Genomic DNA, 21,044 nt, shown 5'->3' with positions numbered 1-21,044 from the left:
CATCGTTTAATTGTTCCCGGGTGTTTGGTGCAGACCTCTGTGAATCGAATGGTTAACATGTGGTAACCCCCAAGTTTGAAGCTCTTCTTGAAAGGCTGGACATGGGAGAGGACACTTAGCGCGAAGCACATGCACAATTACCCTTCTGGCAAAGCTGTTGTAACATCAGGATGCTTGACTGTAATGCTTGGAGTTTAGTCATGTGATCACGTTATTAACATAATGCAAAGTTAATTCTAACTGGGTACCAAGTGCTTGAGATCAGGATAGTTAATGTAGGCTAATAACTCAAGTCTGAAAGCACAAGGTGTTCGGATCACGGTGTCACTGCTGTTAAAGGGATTAAGGTCCTCCAAAATGCAGATGGATTGTAATTATAGAGTACACTGTGTTAAAGAATAGCATGGCTTTGTGTGACAAGGATTGTGACAGTGTAATTAGCCTTCGTGCAAGGCACGTTTAATAGGACTCTTTGTGGGAAGATCTTATAATTGAGGGCAACTCAGCCATCCACTTTTATCATGATTTTGGATGTTTTTTTAAAGTGTAGCTGTTGAGGTAACTCTGCTGTGAATTCATACCTGCATCTTCCTTCTGACCCACACACAGTATCTTATCTCTAAAGAAGATACATCCTCTGGCTGCACATTCTAGGACTCCCCATATGCCACATTTCTCTAGTCATAAAGGCTTGATTGTACGTACTACACTCGAAGGTATGCTGGACAGAATGTGGAATAGCAGTTCACATTTAACTATCTTCGTACCCTCGATAGTGTGTACAGTGATGAAACTGAACACAAGGAATTTAAGCCCGTAATCAGTAGCGGCCACTCGTATTGCGAAGTGGTGAGGCGATAGAAGGGGAAACACAAACAACAGAATTATATATGCTGCGTTGCTCCTAATCCTCGCGTCCCGTCCAGGAACTGATGCATACGACGCTGGCTCCCAGCATGTGAGCAGTGCTGGGATTGTCCTGGGCACCTCAGTTCCGCTCAGACATAGACTGAGAGCCTGTGTTGGTTTCTCCACCGAGCTGTACAAAACAGCTCGGGTGGAGTAACGCATGATGGTTTGGCTGCCCAAAAGGGCCGCGGCCAAGCCATCATGCGCACTTGGCAGTGTCCACCACTTTCCTCTCCTCCCTGGTGTTGCAGCACCAGTATAGGTGGCCACACCCTTCCTCTGCCTGCAACCTGCAGGACTAAAAATAAAATAGTAATAAAAATGTTTTCTTATCATTTTATTTTTGTCCTTTGCATCTGCTGGATTTCAGTGGAGGGGGGGGGAGGAGCTGCCCCTGCCTGTAATCATCATTGAAGAAGTAGACAATGGTAGAAACCATTATGACCAAATACTCTCTTTCATCACTAATATTCAGAATGCACTTGTTCAGGTGAAAGCTGCCTCGAATCCTTTCACACATATGTAGGGAAATTCACCTTTCTGTATGGTCTACCCAGGTTTTCTAAGTTTGTGGGTCTCTATCTACTTGCCTGCATTAACTGCTAAATACTTCTAATTGCATGTGCTCTGCCCTTAAAACTTAGTAATAATGTGTAATCATTACAAGCATACCTTACCCTTTAGTAGGGCCTCAGTAATATGGCACCAGTGGCATAAATGTCAGATCGCCCATGTGTGCTGTAGTGTGTTCTTCTTCCACCCATATGTTATTTTAAAAGAATGGCCTCGGCACTGCCACTGCAGCCATGAACGTCCATAGGCAAAATGGCTACTTTTTACCACCTTTTTAGCAGCACCTTTAAGGTGTGGCTTTGTAGTCTGCTAGTCATTGGTGCCCAGGAGTTTGAATTTGCTTCTCATTGGCCAGTTTAGTTTGCCCCTACAGTTCCGGAGACATAAAAGACAAGAAAGACAAGAATGCTCATCTCTGCAAGGTATCTGAACATGCCCTTCTGGCCTTTGTGGGATAGCACAGTTTTCTAAAAACTTTTTTTCATTTTTGGTGCAGGAGTGATCTCTGATGTAAGTTTTTGGTAATGCACATAATCCAATGTAGTTGTTCCAGAGAGTATTTTAAAACATTTTTTTGATCTTTTATGCACATTCTATTATTCTCTTTATAAAATTGATTTAAGAATTTCACTGATATTATTGTTGGTTTGGTGCTGCACAAATACGTACATTTTTTCTAAGAAAAGCCTGCTGCTTTGTGCTTTAGTTAAGACCAGGTATTCTCATGGAGGCTGTATGTACCTACAAAAACACTGCTTTATGGAGTTTGTGGGAGTTCATAGCTTGCTCTCCTCCAGTTAACATTACTCGATCTCACAGCATTGTAATTTAGATATTTGGATACAGGCCAGTCATTGTTATGCTCACAACTACGGTTGCACAAGAGTCCATCTGATGTTATACCATAAGATGTTTATTTGCATAGTAAACAAACATGATGCTGATTGCAGATGAAATGTGGTTCCCACAAGAGCTTATATCTCAGAGAAACACCAACAGTTTCACATTAGTCATTGACACTCTTTATAAACACTCTGGGGTGCCTCCTCCGTAATGGCGGAGGAGCGTTGTCCCCCTGCTCAGAGCCAGCAGGTGAAAAATATAACTATTCTACCTTTGTTATAGGTTCCACCTGCTGGCAGTGTGCGTAGGGGGGCGGGGCCGAGACCATGGGGAGGAGGAAGGATATCTTGTTTGTGCACTTCTAAGTGCGCATGTGTGTTTGGTCGGCGTCTTAGGCCTATCAAACACACATGTGCATTTAGGTTTCTACAACTAGGATGTAGTGAACAGCCTGGTTGGAGAAATAGCACAGATTCCCTGTTCTGAGCGGAGCATTAAAGCAGGCCGCTCAGGCCAATCTCTGTGCTACCCTCATAGCATGAGAGGAGAGTAGGGATTGCACAGGAATTCATTCTCTGCTGCTCTCCCAGTGTCTGCTGGGACCAGGAAGCAGCAGAACACTGAGGCGTGAGGAGCTATGTGGCCGGCAGCTTCAGGTAAGTGTTTTCTTTTTTAATATTAACCCCTGCGCTCCTCCATACCCCCCTCTACCTGCCCCACCACCTCTTCATTGTGTCGGCTGCCCCTGTAAACACTGATGAAAGTAGACTAGTCAAAACTTGCACAAGTTTAGAGTTTACCGATGCATCAGATATGACATATTTAAAAGCAGTCTTTCTGAAAGCATTGACAGTCATCGATAGAGCAAAACCAGCATGAAATCTTACTTAAGATTCAGTTTAGTAAATCCAGATAGGCTCCAGCAATACACAAGTCACACTCTTGACAACACATACTGTTTTCATTATCTGATCAAAAAAATTATGTTGACCGTAAATTCCTCCCAGTGGATCGTCAAGGCTCCCCTTGTTTGAGATAGGTGCCCGAAATGTATTTTTCCAGAATACCCGTACTCATTCCGTTTTGGATCAGCACCAGGGCTACTGGCATAAGATCACACCTTTTCCAAATGTAAAAGCAGTTTAAGCAGGCCAGCCCAAAGATTACTGTTAGGTAATTGGTCTTCATTCCAGCATAAGGCTTCCAATTTCAAAATAGCAGAATTGGGGTCCTTGATTTCTAGGGTAGGCGAGGAATATGCTTACATTGTTCTAAGTATGGCTATCGGATGCTGCTAACAAAAAAGAAGCTGAATGTTTACATTGAATACACATTTCTGAGAGCGTTAGCTGAAATATTTATTTACAGAGGTTTACTGAGCTAAAAGGCTTGTTGTAAAGCCTTCTGATTATTACTATTTATTACATTCTATGGAATTCAGTCTTAAAGTCAACAACCAAAAATCAACAATATGTTGCTCTCTGATTTCGACGAAGAATTTCGAAATTGCCATTTTTTTAAGTGAATGCAAATGACAATGTAAGAAATTGGGTACCTACTTGAAGGGGGTAACACCCTTCTAAAGCAGCAACCACAACTCTTCTCAGGTGAAGTCATAAGCAACCATAAATTAACCTGTGCTAAACCCTAGGGTTGCTTGCCACAGAGCAGTCAGGCTTCACTCAGAGGCAATGTGTAAAGTATATGTGCAACACTTCAAACAGTAGCACAGTGAAAACACAGCACAAAAGGAGCCCATAAACGAGTAAGAATTTTTTAATAAATAAAACAAGACCAGCTTTCGGGACCCCTTTTGGCCCACTGAACAGAGTACCTTAATTCCTGGTTTGCGGAGCTCTGTGAGGATCCATGTCGAATTTGCATTGCGCAACTAAATTGAGGATGCATTGTGCAGTCAGGGTGATGTGTCACTTCTGAGGAGCTGCGATACGGAGTCCGACTTGGTCGCTGAGGCTACATTTGATAAAATATACGAGGGCCTCAGCCATAGATGTGTCGCGCAGCAGTGGTTCTGATGTGGCAATGGGCTGCATTGCGATGCAGGTCTTTCCGGTGGGTCCGTATCATGCAACAGCATCGTTGTGCCGATTCTGTTTGGGGTTGCGCCGCGCAGAAAAAGGATATGCTTTGGTCCCTCTGGATCCATAGAGGCTGGCAGAGCACCTTAGGCCCACTTCAAAGGGTCTAGGAAAGGCATGGCACCACTTGGCAGGTTAAGAATCACAGATGGCAGTGTCCATGTGCAGGAGCAAAATGGGTAAAGCCTTCTGTCCCGGAGGCTCAGGTCAGCCCTTGGAGTCACTATGGGTTAAAGGGATACAGTTTCAGTCCTTCTCACCCAGGCAGAAGAGCAGCAGGCAGCAGGTCAGCACAGCAGCACATAGAGGTACAGTCCAGCAGGGCAGCAGTCTGGCATATTGACAGACTTACAGCAGCTCCAAAGTCATTCTTCCTGTCAAAGTCTCTCTAGGTCCATAAGTGTTCTGAAGTGGTAGTGTTTGAGGTCCAGTATTTATCAGCAATTGGGCCTTTGAGGTGGAGTAGAAGCTTCTAGAGGGTTTCCCTTTTAAGTTTCCAGCAATCCTGCCTTTCCTGTCCTGGCTGCTGACTAACTACAGAGGGTATGCAGCCCTTTGTATGTAGGCAGGACACGGCCTATTTAAGTGTAAGTGGGTCTGTGCCCAGCTCATCCATCCCATCCTGCCAGTGATGCTCCATCGAGGCAAATATAAGCTCCTTTTTTGTGTTGCTGTCTAGGAGTAATACACACAGCTCAACTGACAGATATGCACAGTCATGTTAACCAGGTACAGGTCATAGACACTAAATGGCTAAGGCAGGAAAATGCTAGCTTTCTAAAATTGACATTTTCAAATTTGTAACTTAAAATCAGACTTCACCATAAGTTAGAATTTTTCATTACAATTCCAAGGACAGCAAGCATGTACTGGGTGGGTGCCTCTCGTATTTTGAAATTACAGCTTATTAAATGTAATAATGTAACGGGAGAGGTAGGCCTTGCAGTAGTGAAAAATCAATTAAAGAGTTTTTAAATACACTGCACTCTGCCACCCTAGGGGTGACATATATGTATAAAATGCCTTGAAACACCCAAAGTCAATTCACCACTCAAAGAACCCTCTGCCGACCCCAGTGTACGCAAAAAATTCTGGCCAATCTTCATGCTCCCATTATCAGTGAGGGTACGGGAAAATATAATCAACAATGAACTCATGACACACCTGGAGCAAACCCAGCAACTCAACGCCTCACAATCTGGCTTTCGCTGCAATCACAGCACCAAAACCTCCCTGATCACAGCCACCAATGACATACAAACCCTCCTCCACTAAGACGCTGATCGAAAGACTCTACCACATCGGCATCCATGGGGACCCAGTCAGATGGATCACCTCCTTTCTCACCAGAAGAACCCAGATGATCCACCTCCCACCTTTCATCTCTGAAACCAAGGAGATCACCTGTGGTGTCCCCCAGGGTTCATCCCTCAGCCCCATGCTCTTCTACGCATAAATAACCCCCTGGCCAACCTCAGCCCCATGCTCTTCAAAGCTTATATGACCCCCTGTCCAACATATTCAGATCCCACGGTCTCTACATAATTTTCTACACAGACAACACACAACTAATCCTCTCATTAACCGACAACCCCACCATCACCAGAACCAACTTTCACGGATGCATGACAAACGTCGCCAACTGGATGAAGAACAACTGCTTGCTGCTGAACACAAACAACTTGGTTTTAGTAGTCAAGGGTCTTACTCACCCTAAGATGCAAAGATATGGTTGTGCCTCTCTGTCTCTCCAGTTGAGTCGGCTTCAATTGATTAACAATATTAAATGTCTTGCTTGCATGAAGGTCCTTACAAATATATTGATTGGCTCAGGGATCACGATGCAAAGAATGTTTTGGCTCTTAATTTGCTTCTTGCAACATAGTGTACTTTTAGCATCTTGGTTTCATTTCATTCGCTAAAAAAGGGTCTTAATTAAAAAAGTCTATTTTAAGGTCAGTTAACTTTCTTACCTCTTGAGGATTCTGCTGATAGTTTAGTCTATGTCAATAAATGCATTTATTTTGTACATTTCTTGACAGACTTGCGCTTCACTACACACAGACACACGAGTCTTAATATTTCTTACTGGTTGATAGTTATAGTAGTCACAAAAGGCGAATTATTTCCTGATATTAATGATAACATAAATGAAAATATAACAGAGGTGTGGCATAATCCTTTTCACTTGATATGGCATGACCTTGCTGTTATATTCTGTATTATCTGGGATGAGAAATGAGGCACAAACTAAGCTGGTCGGTGTAGAATCTTGCATTCTTTTTCTGTGTTTTGTGTTCCAAATTGCCCTTTTTATCTTTTATTTTTTATCAGTTATATATTTCCAGATGAACATAAGCTAATAATGGGTTATGAAGGGTGTATAGAATTGCGATTCTCTTATTACATGACTAGAGAATCTGGATTTCATTAAAGACACGGAGGCTGACATTATGCATATTCTTTTAATGTAATCTCCAAGCAGCCGCATATATCACAATATTAAAGGTTTCAGAATAAAACATTGAAAATGCATAAAGGGGGAGGTCTTGTTTTTTCAAAACGTGTCTTATTTCTTTCCTGATTTTGGCTATCTTCTTGGAAGGGAGTAGAAGAATCGAGGTATTTATGGGGAAAACGAGAAGCTCCAGAGATCTGGAGGGAGTTAGGATGGATTTTTCTTTGTTTATAATGAACCCTAAACTTTCTAAGAGATCCATCACGGTTTTTAAATCTAGCTGTATTTGTGAAGGGTATTGTGACAATATAAGGATGTCTTCTAAGTATGTGATTAGATGGATGCCTCTTTCTCTCACGAGTGTGGTAATTGGTTTCATAATCTTGGTGAAACACCAGGGAGCGGAAGATAGTCCGAACTGTAGTGCTTGGAATTGGTATAGGTGGTTTCTCCACATGAACTGAAGAAAGGGTTGATGGATTTGGGCCATAGGGATTGTAAAATAAGCATCTTTCAGATCCAGTTTGACTAACCAATCTCCTTCTAGCAGAAGATCTCTCAGAAGGTGGATGCCTTCCATCTTGAATTGCCTGTAAACCAAATATTTGTTTAATTCCTTTAGGTTTATGACTGGTCTCCAACCCTTCTCATTTTTCTGTATGAGAAAGAGTGTACTTATAAATCTTAAGACTTCTAGATGGACCTCTATGATAGCTCCTTTCTGGAGCATCAAGGAGATCCCCATCTCTATTATTTTTTGGTGGTCTGGGGAGAGAGGAATGTCTCATGGGAAAGAGGTTTGTGTAGGTGTTTCTTTAAACTCTATCATGAAACCCTTCACGGTGTTTAGAACTCATGGGTCTTGTGTGATTAGGCTCCAATTCTGGTAAAAGAGTTTGAGTCGGCCTCCCACTTTTAGGGGGAAAGAAGGGGGAGGGGGAGAGTACTCACTTGGAAAGTTGGTGGTGTTTGACTATCCATGGGATCTAAAACCCCTGGATCGAAAGCCACTCCCTCTTTGGGGGTAGAATTGAGGTGTGGTGTACTGTTGATAGCCTTTTCAAAACCACGTGATCTTGAAAAGGGCCTCTGGTTGAAGCGGCCAGAAGAGAGGCCCTGCCAAAAAGGTTGGGGTTAAAGACCTTGCGCATTTTTTGTTGGGCCTTATCCAGGGCTGTAAATGTTGAGTCATATTGCTCCAAAGAATTAATGAGGCCTTCTTCAAAAAAGTAAACCCTTGGGTTTAGATGAAGTTTCCTTATCCACCATAACAGAGAGTTTCGGGTTGATTTTTGTAAGAACAACCCTACAACCCTATGTCTTTCAACATTCAGTTTTGCATTGGTGTTTCCGAGTAGAATTAATGCTTTCTGACTCCAGCCCCTTATTAGTTACGTATTGAGGGGGTGCCATTAATATGGCTTTCCTTGGCTGAGTCTAGGATCCTTGCTAGGGAGCACAGGACGTTGAGAAGGCTGTCCTGGCATCCTTTAAGGGATCTTTCCATCCCTTTTCTTGGATCCCGTCCGAGTTTGAAAAGGTACTTGTTAAGTTTCGGGTCCAAGTTAGGGGTATGGCATGTTTTGTCTTTGATTGAAGGTCTAAAGCACTCGGCTCTAAGAATGTTTCTAGCGTCTCGCTCAAGGAGGTTTCGTAACCATTTTTTTATTAATTTAGCCACGTGGTCTTGGGGCTACCACTCTGAGCTTCTGGGATGTTTAAGGTTTAGGGGTGAGAACATTTCATCTCCCAAGGGGTCAATGGTATTATCCTTAGATGATGATGGGAGTTCTTCTGAGTTATAGAATTCTTGGTCATCCTCGTCTAGGTCAAGAATATATTCGTCAGGCATATCAGACGAGTTGTCGTCGTAAGAATCATTGTCTCCCATATTATGATAAGTACTCTGATATTTTGTGCCGCTAGGGACACTCGGATATTTTGTGCTGCCAAGGACACCCAGATATGTTGTGTCGCTAGGAACACCCAGGGAGTTTGAGGTGCTATGACCTTTATTAGAAATTGAGGTGCTAGGACCTCCCAGATTTGATGAGGTGCTCTTGAGGGTAGGATCTATGTTTTTACTTTTCTTTTGTCTTTTGTCCCTCGTATTGGTGGTATCATTAAAGAGGATCTCTGTGACCTCATCGTCCTCCGTGGGGAGTGATCTTTTAGAGGACATGACCTGGTTCAGGGTCTCAATCATGCAGGTCCTCATCTCCTTTTGTAGGAACTTTTTAAGGTTTTCGCTGTCTACATTAGCTTTAGGGGCGGTAGCGTCATCTGACTCTTGAGTCAGACATTGCGCAGGTCAGAGAGTCAAAAGATAGAAAACTCTAAGAAATTTGATAATAAATTACAGTAGTTGTAAGCTAAAAAATATGGCTGCAGGGGAACTGCAGAGAATATTTGCTTGTTAATATTAGAGGTTTTGTTTGGAAATCTGCTTATTTAGTATTAGCAATCGATTTCCACCCCTTTTCTTTTTTTTTAATGCGGAAATGAAGTGAAACTTGCGTTAAGGATGGCAGCAGCCGATCGCGATTCCGAAGTCGAGTAACCAACGCTCGCGTGGAATCGATCAGCTGCTGTGCTATCCTGTTGTCTGGGGGATGGCCTTGAGCGTGAGCGTGTGAGTGATCAGCTGGAGGACAGCATTAGCACAACCATGGGGCGTAGGGGGAGGGCCCTTGGCAATGGGAGGATGTGACGTCTCCGCTGCCAAAGATCCCTTCTTTAATTTGGGACGCGATGGAGGCCTAAGAACAAGTCTGCGGCCTGCATCGGGTGAAGAGCGGGAGGCGTAGAAGTGAGGAGGTCACTGCCAATAAGGTTGCACTGCTGCGGAGCGTATTTAAAGTCGTTAGACAATAAATAAAAGATAAGTGAGAAAGCGCTATCAGAGATAACCCCTAAAACGTTAAAGCCTCGATATAAAAAACACTAAGCTGAAAAAATAAAGAGGTAGAGGGCGAGGGAATACCTCCCTCTGAGGTAAAGGGGGGTCCCATAAATTGGAAATCGGTATGGAGGCAAGGATGGAAGAAGGGTGAGATAAACCCATACATAAAATAGCAAGAAGAGGTAACATTTCAATAATTATAGGTAAGAGAAGTGGAGACAACTTATCTGCTCAGAGCCACATTTAAAAGAGGCAGATTGTTGATGGCTCATGCCCTTTATGCATTTTCAATGTTCTATTCTGGAACCTTTAATATTGTGATGTATGCGGCTCCTTGGAGACTGCATTAAAAGAATATGCATAATGTAGCCTCCGTTCTTGTAATAAAATTACCAGAAAGTTATCAGTTACGAATTGGCTCCGTAGCGTATGTGGTGAAGTCCATGCTCCTAGTAGGGTGTCTTGCATGTATCTTGTGCTGCCTCCTAATGGCCTTTATGTGCATAGGGAAACTGTGCTTGAATAAAGAAGCAGTTTGTTAGACCTGGCACCACTGGCGTTTGTCTCCCTTCCATTTTTTGCTGTTTCCTCCTATGATTTTGCTGGTTTTAGATGACTTTTTATTTTATTTTAATTTTAGCCACTGCTATTCAGTGCCACAGTGCGAGTGCTCCCTAAGGTAAATTGATGTATGGATTAGTGACTCCATGTCAGACCCTAGTACACTGCGTGTGCCCAGGGCTTGTAAATCAAATGCTGCTGGTGGGCTTGCAGCACTGATTTTGCCACCCACCGGAGCAGCTTGTAAAGTATGTCTCAGGCCTGCCATTGCAGAGCCTGTGGGCAGTCTGGTACTGCCATGTTGACTTGGCAAGTATATCCACTTGCCAGTCCCTAAATCCTCCCTTCTCTTCATATCAGACATCCCTAAGGTAGGCCCAAGTGCAGGGCGCATTGTAAGTTTAAGGTAGGACATGCCCTGGTGTGTGTGGCATTTCCTAATAGTGAATGACAGCCATTAGGCAGTTTGATTATAATACCTTATAATCCTTAACTGACTCAGGGAACTAGCTAGAAATTCGAGTTTAGTATGCCTGAACGCAGAATGATAAAATAGGTCTTTTAGTGAAGTTGGTTTTAACATTCTGTGTTTGAAAATACCACTTTTAGAAAGTAGGTATTTTCTTGCTTAACTATCCAAGGCTGCCTCTGCTAGGTTGTGTATTCCTTGTCTGGTTTGTGAGTGACAGGGGCTGGGAAGCTCCAGGAGACAGGGTGAGTCAGCACAAGGCTGAATAGACCTATCTGTATGTAGAGTGGTGAGAGGAGTTGCACCTGGACCTGACTAGGGCTGTGCCTGCCTTCCACAATGCTGGTCCCACCTCCTGTGATGCGTCTGATGGCCCTGGCCCACACTGACAAAGGAAAGAAGGAGTCCTGTAAACAAAGTGCTCCAGGACTGCACAGAACTGGTTTGGACTAGGCACAGACACTCTCTGCCTTCAGAGACAATGGATTTTGGTGTATAAAAAGGGGGACCCCGACCCCAGAACTTTAGATCACTTCTGGGAAACAAGAAGAACCTTTGCTGAGGAGAGGAACCTGAGAGAAACTGAAGTAGGAGACTATCCCTATGCTGTGTGCTGTATGAGGGATTGGCCTGCAGTGGTTGCCTGATTGCCAAAGAAAGTAGAAAGGAACTTTGTGCTACTTTCATCATCTTGTAGAAGATGTCCAAGGGCTTGAACATGAGCTTGCCTCCTGCCTGAAATCTCAGGGATACACGACTTCACTCCCTTGCTGGGAACTAAGTGCCGGCTGTTGAGCTGGGCCTTCTGAGAGACTGCGTGTCGCTGGGAGCTGGAAGCATGACTCAACGAAGAAGAAGCGTGTCGCCGCCGCAGCAGTTCTTGCATCGCCGAGAAAGCATGCCACCGCTAGCGCAGTCGCATCACTGAAGCACTTCGCATCACCGGAGAAGAGTGCAGCCGTTGCAGCAAACGCCATCGCATCCCCGGAGAAGCGTGTCGCAGGGCCTGTCGCGGCTCAGAAGATTCCCTGAGTCGCCGCATGGCCGTCGGGCGTGCATGCATCGCCCCTTTGTTCTCACATCAAGAAGAAGACACCATTTTGTTTTATTGAACTGCGTCGTCATCGAGGCGCTGCTGGTCGCATCGTCGCAAAAGCGCAGTAAGAAACAGACGCATCACCTCCCAACGCGGTGAGGAACTGACGCATCACCTCATCTCCGGTAAGAAACCGATGCATCACCGTCCCCTAAGCAGCAGTAGGGAACCAACGCATCACCTCCCCCGAAGCAAGGAACCGACGCATCCCTGTTCTTGCCTGTAGGGAACAGACGCATCACCTTTCCTGCAACTCTTTTGTTTGTATCGCGTTACGCATCCAAAGGTACATTGAACGTAAAGTGTTGCATTGATCAATTATCTTGAACTGTGCTATTTTTTACCATTTTAACAGTCATATTTTTATTGTATTGTGGATTATTTTTGCCCTTCTGGTCTTGTGATAAGTATATATAAAAAGACCTATTTTTATAATACAACCTTTGTGGTGTCTATCTGTAGTGTTGTCACTATATTACTGTATGTGTTCACAAATGCTTTACACACTGCCTCTGAGAGAAGCCTGCCTGGTCGTGCCAAGCTACCAAGGGGGTGAGCAGGGGTTATTTTAGGTGTGTACCCCCTTTCCCTGACTAGACGCAAAGGTCCCTAATTGGTCAAAGGTACCTACCTCTGCCATCTAGAGACCCCCAAATCTAACACAGTTGTACAGGGGTACCTGGAAGGATGAGTGTGTCTTGAACTGTGAAGGTTGCAGGCAGTGTACTGGTGTCTCATTACATCAGAGGCAGCCGCGGCCGGTAGTAGGTGTAACTGCAGGGCAGTGACGTGGGGAGGGGGAGGGGCGGGGTGGGGGTAGTAATGTATGGATTACGGACTTTAACAGGTAAGTAAACATATCCATACTAATATTATAAAGAGAGAGCCCAAACCTTTGAGGCGGGTAATCTCAGTAACCACAGCACCAATCACAACACCCAATACAGCGTTGGAAAGGGCAGTTGCAGCAGAAGGACATAGGCAATGCAGACGGCCACCATATATATATATATTTCTTTTTGCTGAGTTTTATATAGCGCAAACTTGACCCAAACTGAATCAGGTATCAGAGCACTTTACATAGCACCAGTTACGTTACATAAGGACACACATTCATTTTTATTAGGCACGGGGAGATTAATTGATTTGCCCAGAATCACAGGATGTTTGGCGTCGTTACCAAGACTCGAACCCAGATCCCCAGGTCCAAGGTCGAGCGCCTTAGCCGTTAGGCCAACTCCTCTATACATTTAAAAGGTAAAAGAACCGTGCCAGCAAAGTAGTCCCTTGTGGGCGTGTCTGCGTTGTGCTGTGGGCGTGGGCTGGGGGTGTGACTAATGCTGGGGGTGTGTGATACGGCCATCACATCGTGAGCTGTGGGCGTGTGCTGGGGGTGTGACAAATGTTGGGGGCGTGTGTCCGCCCTTCATGCCATGTGAGTCGTACATACAAGCGCCAATCACATTGCTGCGCTGCATCAAGGGGCACGCTGGGGGCGTGACACGCAGGAGGCATGAGAATCGCTGGGGGCGTGTGTCCGGCCTTCATGCCATGTGAACGCAATTGCGCCGCATCAAGGGGCATGCTGGAGGGCGTGAGAAACGCTGGGGGCGTGTGCTACGTTCCGCCCTTCATGCCATGTGGGTCGTACATTAATCAGAAGATAGTCTGCTGTGGCCGTGTGCTGGGGCGTGACAAACGTGTTCACCTGGAGGCCTGGTAAGTAACGTTACTGCAGCCCCTCCTGCACGCTGTTACTGAACTCTCTCATTCAACGAAATTACACGCGCCTGCTACCATCAACCAAGGGCTCTAGACGGGCTCAGGCGGCGGATCAGTACACATCAACCAGGGCTGCAGCTGGGCCTCAAGCGGGGGAACACGCGCCTGCTAACATCAAACAGGCCTGAATCTGGGCCTCAAGCGGGGGAACACGTAAATGAGCGTGTCTGCGGGGACAATTACTGCAGTCTCTCCTACTCGCTGACACTCATCTCTCTCATTAAACGGATTTATCCGCGGCTGATAACTCTCTCATTCAAAGACATTACACGCGCCTGCTAACATCAACAAGGGCTGTAGCCGGGCTCAGGCGGCGGATCACTACACCAATTACACGCGCCTGCTAACATCAACCAGGGCTGCATCTGGGCCTTCTCCGTCCCTATTCTAATGAAACTAAAAATGTTGTCTACCGCGAGATTTTAAAATAAATTGCCCTTGCCAAATACACACATTACACACATTCTATTTCATACCCGGACAACGTCGGGACGGGCTCTAGTAAATAAATAATACGAATTTTGTTGCGCGTACTGCATCGCATTTGGTGATGCAGTGCACACAACGAAATTTGTTTTATTTATTAATATGTTTACTTACTTGTTAAAGTCCGTAATCCATACATTACTATCCCCCACCTTGCGCCTCCCCCTTCACACGTCACCTCCCTGCAGTTACACCTACTACCGGCCGCGGCTGATCAGAGGACAACAGAGGGCCTTAGGATAGGATTGAGACCTTCATAAAGAAACTCACGTATATGCAGCTTCCATTTAATAAATGTAAAGGTAGTGGCGCTGTATGCATTACCAGCTGGTGACGATGACCTACCCAAGTTCATGTAGTCGTTGAAGTAAGCAAATCTGAACTACCTACATGAGCTCTATGGTGCTTGTTGCACACTGATTTTGGCTGCCTGCCATGAGTTGAGTTTGTCCAACAGAGAAGTGGTTGGGTGCTGGGGAAAACTGTAATTATAAAAATCGGGAATGGAGACCAACGATGGTGGTGAGGAGAGCAATGGAGAGGCTTGGAAAAAAAAAACATGGGTGGAGTGCGGAAAGAAAAAGAAATAAGTGGTTCCTAGAATGTAAGCAATGGAAAGATACAAGACACCCACTCAAAAAGATTGCTAATAAACTGTGGCTCTGGGGAGGGACAGACCAAAGAAGAAGGACAGCTGATGAATAAGAAGCAATCAAATGATATTGCCATAGGTAAGCAGTAAGCTGACCTAAAGACAACTGTGTGTTTTGGTATTTTCCACAATAGTTTGGTATTCGACAGCAGACAGCTAAAAGCCACCAGTAGTCAAACGCATATCAGGCTAACTATTTTCATCATGGTCCAGAATATCTACTTCTAGTGCATCTCTGTGGTAGGACGTCCATTGTGTGCAATGTAACATTTCTAAAATCCCCATCAGCATACCCCTTCTCCCCTCCAACACTCTTACGTTTTATATTCTCGATTAGGCTATCTTGTGATTTTAAGGGTTCTCTTCAACAATTTTCTGTTTAGAAAAGCAAGAAACGAGTGAGGTGAGTGCGGGGTACAGTTCTTTTTGTTTTAGTGTGTTCTTTTTTTACACATTGCATTGAATTCATTGTAAAGGGAATTATATATGTCGGGTAGCCTCAGAGCAGTTCGTTTTTTATTAATTCCTCCTATTAAATCCCATACCCGAAATAGGTGAAGCTTGTTTGGAGAAGAGGGCAACGCTCCCCTTAAGAGCAAACTCTTCTATCTTGGGAACACTCTCAGGTGCATTAGGTGGGGAGAAGGGTTGGGTGTCCATGTGTGAGAGACAGGGAGCACACATTTGTGGCTCAAGAAAAAAAAGGACTATTTCCAAATGTTACCACCAATAGTCAACGTGCAAGAGAGTTCTTGGAACAAGGATGCCCCTTGGAAACATAAAGTCCCTGTGGTCGCCACATAGCTCCGGGTTGACACACGCTGCTTGGTGGGCTGCAAGGGGCCTTGTGCTCCTTTGAATGGCATGTAATAACCCCCGTAGGACATGGTTCAGAAACTAACAAATCATTAGATACATGGAAGAAAGATATAAATGCATAACCTCTTGTGAGGATATGCACACTTCCCCAGAACAGCATTTAGAGGACGCCTCTGAGGCACAAATTGTTTCTTTAATGAAGGCAATGCCGCTATGTACGTCATGCGCCCTGTTGACTATTGCTCACATAGAGGGATTGGCTATAATTATGTTACCCTCTTTGCAACAACAGCTTTAAATTAAACCATGAAACATGAATGTGTTTAATAAATCGATGAAGAATTAAAGAAAGCCACGCTGCTTGGATTAACTTTATTTATGGAATAAGACCAAGTCGGTCACTTTACGTAGTGCTCGGAGACGCCTCCCCCGGGCAGGGGTGGGCATTGTAGTAGTCCACTTTATAGATGTATTCATTGGCCAAAAAAGGTATTGTCTGTTTCTGTGCACATTGATTTACATTTCCTTAGTTTTTGCCCTTACACTCCTGATGATTGACCCATTGTGTCTCTCCTTTCCCAAATTGTACATACTTACTTGTCCAAGTATTTTTATATAGACATAGAAAAGGTAAAAACCCTTTGATACGAGGGCCACCAATTTAAAGTTTAGCATCCACCCAAGTCATTTCACGTATGGGCTATAGTGACTGTTTCCGCTTGCTTTTGTATACTTGTTTAACATAAAGGATAGTATGGTGGAACATGCCATGATGCTTTGTTTCCTTGCTGGACTGCAAAGTTGGTGCAGTATAGCCCTTAGGCTTCAAAGCCATCTGGCTTTCCTAGACAGGCCTTATACGCCAGGTGAGCCTCAGAGTGCCCCACACTGGACTGTGGGATGCAAGGTGTAGCCTAGCTGTGGAATCCTGGTGAACTAACTTTACCAGATTGCGGCATCGAAGCACAGGGCCGCAGTTGTATGTTGGAAACAAAAGCATGGCACTACTTCATAAATATAATGGATGGGTATATTTGGAACAAAATGGATTTATTTCTGGAATATTTTTCATTTGAAGGTGTTTGGGATTATATTCAGACCACCAGAGACAGCGTACATGATCTGGAAAGGAGAGTGCAGAAAGCCAAGGATAATGTGGACGAAATTCAAGCCATAATGAAGACCTGGGTCTCACCTATTTTTGAAAGGAAGGATGGTAAAAAAGAAACTTTGCTCAACCTAGATGACCGAACCGATCGGCTTGAGAAGCGATACAGCCTTATTCGAGAATCTGGGAACCGAATTCACGCACTGGTCAAGGTATTTGAACATGTGGTTTGATGTGTCTTAACAGTTGCTGGAGAGGAGTGACCTGCAGAGCCTCATTTACAAGGCCATTGCTCCGCCGGTGCGTCACTTGACGCATCAGCGGCGTAATGGGCATGCCCATATTTACAAGGCAACGTAAACTTACCCTGCGTGACTTTTCATGGCCTTGTAAATATATCCCCTTTCACGCATTACTCTGTGTGAAAGGGGCGTTCCCTGGGTGTTCCTGTGGGTGTTTCCAGGCAACATTCATGGAACCTGATGCAGTCCCAGATTTACAATGTTTTGTAAAGTTGGGAATGCGTCAGAATCCTACGCCTCGTGAGAGGAGGCATAGGAGTGGTTCAAAGAGGAGAAATACTTTTGTTTCTCCTCATTTCTTCCTCTTGCTATGCGTGTTGCATTCTGCAGCACACATAGAAAGAGGAATATGCCATCAATGATTGTTGTTGTGTAGGAAGGTGTCCCTTCAGCACAAAAACAATCATCCCCGCAACTCAGGCACCCTTGCAACATTACGCAAGGGTGTCTGCGTTTGGCACACAGCTTCTGTTTGTTCGCCGGAGCAGAGGAAAAGGACAAGAATTCACTGTGTCTTGTAGATATGGCGCATTCCTGCTCTTTTATTTTGATGCACGGCAGCGCAGCAGGAAGGCTTGCTGCGCCGCTGTGCGTCAAAATCTAGTAAATGAGGCCCTCAGGGTTTTGTATCAGTGGATGCTCTGAGCTCTTGTCATGAGTAGAATATAACCAGAGACCTTTCATTTTCCAGGCTGTTTAGTTTCATTAATTGTGACCTACACCTTGCCCTAAAAAGGTGTCCTCACAGAAAGTAAGATATCTCAGTTATTTAAACATTTGTTGCTTAGATGTATGAGTCACCTGTTGGACACATGGAACCCTTACTTCAGTCACTCTGCATATGTGCTCAGCAAATTCAAGAGTAGCATGGTATATGACCATGTCAACCCTATTTCTTCTTCTCTGAGCTATGCTTCGATTTTTCTTCATCTACTTTTCCAACTTTCTTAGCTAATTTCAAACGCTAACAGCTGAGTGACATATTTTGGTACCTGGTTTCATGTGATTCGTGCATAATTGGTAAATTGTAGACAAAAGCTGACCGTACTGTCTGTAGAGTAAAACAAGCATTTGCAAGGCAATAGGTCTTGCGTTTATGAGAGTTTGAGCTACTGGCATTGCAAATGACAATGTCATTTATTTATCTGTTGTTTTTAAAACAGATAAATTTAAGGCATTGTCATTTACAATGCCAATAGCTTAAACGCTCGCAAATGCGAGACCCATTGCATTGCAAATGCGCTCAGCGCCCATGCTATAAACTGCAGGCAGGACAAAACTATTTGAGAAAATAGTGCTCAGAGGCTGTAATTAAAGCCTACTGAGTAACAACACACGTAACAAGGGGTGTCGCCATGGGAGGTTACAAAATGAGACAAGGCGGTATTAAGGAGGGACAACTAAGCCTATTGACCAATGAACAGACAAAGTTTACAATGAACAATGACACAAGCCAATGAAAAATATGGGCGGCGAGTGGGCGGAGCTTCAAGTCCCTACCTGAATACAGCATGCCTCGCATAGCAGCACATGCACTGCCCAGGCTCGAACTAAAAAGATGTAATTGAATGCAAAATATTCACAGCTGTGTTACGCAATACCCTCTATCCTAAAAAAAAGATATTTTATAATAGGTGACCATGAGAGAAAATATAGCAATACCTTGCTTTTATATGAAGAATACATGCTCTGCTTTTTCCAATTCAATGGTACATCATTTATCGACCTCGGAAGGATAACCTTAACCTGTATATGCACTAACGGTTGCATAAATACACGCCTTTCTGTTGTACAAACCAGATTTCCTTTGAAGACAAAGATGGAGGCCAGTTTAGGTCCTGGGCACACATCTTCAGAATTTGTTAAACCCTGGCTTTAGAAACCACCCAAACCTATCATCCTTAAGGAGAAAACTGGAAACAAGCCTCATCAAAGAGATTTTGACTCCTCAACATAATGCCCCAGGAAACACCCTCCCTTCAAAAGAGGACTGGTCCCTGGCAAGCGCATTCCACCCTCTTCTGAAGCCCAGACCTGAAAATATGCTTGTGGGCCTTTCCGCCTATGCCGAGCAACATCTTTTAACATGAAGGGCTGTAAGGTAGTCCCCGCTCCTGTTATTGCCGTGGGTCTCCATGCTGCCTAAGACTCCCGAATAATTGTACGATGTGGGGGTCACCAGAGCCCATCACCACAGTCTGCGGGGCTCTGCGTTATGTCACCGTCTACACCTTGAATTAGATTGGAAAGGTCAAAATGGGACTGTGAAAGAACTAGCTCTGCAGAGCGGTTCCATGTAACAAGTCAGCTCTATGCAAATCAAGTATTCGCCTAGTAGCAGCATGGACAGTCTAGGCACCTGCAAATGTGGTGCTCCAGCAGAGCAGTGATCTTGCATCAGTTTAAACACACATGTAAAGAACTAGTTATTTTTGGGTCTTTCTGCCATCTTGTGCACTCACAACAAGGGTGAACAGGCAGATTCCATGGGGCATACACAAGCAATGAACAGCCAGTCCGGTAACGCCTCACACCAATTTTCCATTGGAAGTCAGTTGACTCTGGGTGGCGGTTTAGCTGTCTGTCTTCACCTTGCTTCTCCATGACCAGAGTGCTGATCAATGATGCCACAACATCTTTCTTTTAAGATGCCAGCACCTTACCTTGCTAAAATAATGCAGCAAACCTTACTGGCTAGATGCCATAATTTGAGGTTCAATCATCTGTCCCGCTTGCTTCAAGTGAGCATACTGCTTTGCCACGTGTTACCTTGAAGTATCGTAATGCCTTAACGTCTACATGATTGTGATTTCGTTTCTTCCCAGTTTTGTACCACATTTCCATGCAAGAAATAATGTCTAAACTTGATAAGTTTACACACTACATTCTATTACTTACTAGAACACAATATCTAAAATCGGCATGCTAACCAAAGGGGCCATCAGGTCTTTCATCTAACAACCTTTCATTGGTACAAAGCCCTACTCTGAGTTTAAAAACCCTACCCTAAATAGGGTCTTGATGTTGCCCACTAGAACACATTGTTTAGAGCAATGGCAGAAATTTTGGTAAGAAGATGGAAGAATTTTCCTGCCAAAGGGTCGGAAACAGCAGACAGGAGCCAGATGTACGACTAACTGGTCTCAAAATAATGTAGTAGGTTGCAGTAAAAATTTTAATAATCGACCTAAGTGCTAATATGGCCTGGTTCTTAAGATTCTGAATCGTAGCAAGTCGCATGAACATAAATGAAATAGATTGAAAATTGCAACTCACTACAATTGGAGGCCTTGACAAGGATGGTGGACTTCTGGAATCAGCAGACTACAATGGCTGTGATTACTTTTAAATAAAGCAATCACCGTGTTTTTTAATGTAACCCATTTTCCTCAAAAGAAATGGACATTTGTTTCGTGTTTTTTTTTTTAAGTTTAAGATTAGGCAGTGGCCCTTGGTCCACGGCCTGCTTTTCAATCAACTTTATTTTTATATATTCACAAAGGGGACGGGTCCCAAGAGGATTGCTTCTCTTTTATGAGTGTAATGCCAGATCCTTCGAGAGGCCTGTACATTTTTTATGTTTTGCTATCAGGTTTCCGTCGCAAAACATTGATATATAATGTGAGAAAGTGGATTATTACTTGGGGTGGATGTAGTCTACCCCAAATAATATTGTTGCTATTCTTTTCAGATCCAATAAAGGTTTCAGTAATTTAAACTTGAGCTCAACCTGTGACACATTTGGCACAGAACAGACAGGCTTAAGTAAAGAGAATGTGTAAAGCATTTTGAGGTACCAAAACACTTAAAAAGTCAAAAACACATCACAATAAATATCCCACTCTTGGTTATAAAAATAGAGAATATTTTACTGAACAAAAAAAAAAGACCAAAACAACAAGAATACAATAAGGGGAGCCAGAGGTATAGATTTTTAAATGTTTAAATGAAAATAGCACCAAAAAGCTTAAAGCGCCAACTGTGG

General features: G+C 44.0%; 1 protein-coding gene across 1 annotated transcript in view; it reads left to right on the top strand.

Annotated features, from left to right (window-relative positions):
- DNAH9 (dynein axonemal heavy chain 9) overlaps window positions 1-21,044 on the top strand; it is a 1,695,107-nt gene that overhangs the window by 360,470 nt on the left and 1,313,593 nt on the right. The window contains exon 14 of the mRNA XM_078654721.1: window positions 16,728-16,969. Within this exon, the coding sequence (XP_078510847.1) occupies window positions 16,728-16,969 (242 nt within the window). The remainder of the gene's footprint in view (window positions 1-16,727; window positions 16,970-21,044) is intronic.

Source organism: Lissotriton helveticus, chromosome 7 (assembly GCF_964261635.1).
Source record: "Lissotriton helveticus chromosome 7, aLisHel1.1, whole genome shotgun sequence".
In the NCBI taxonomy this organism is placed as follows: domain Eukaryota; kingdom Metazoa; phylum Chordata; class Amphibia; order Caudata; family Salamandridae; genus Lissotriton; species Lissotriton helveticus.
The sequence above is the reverse complement of the archived record's forward strand: the minus strand, read 5'-3'. Positions and strand labels throughout refer to the sequence as shown.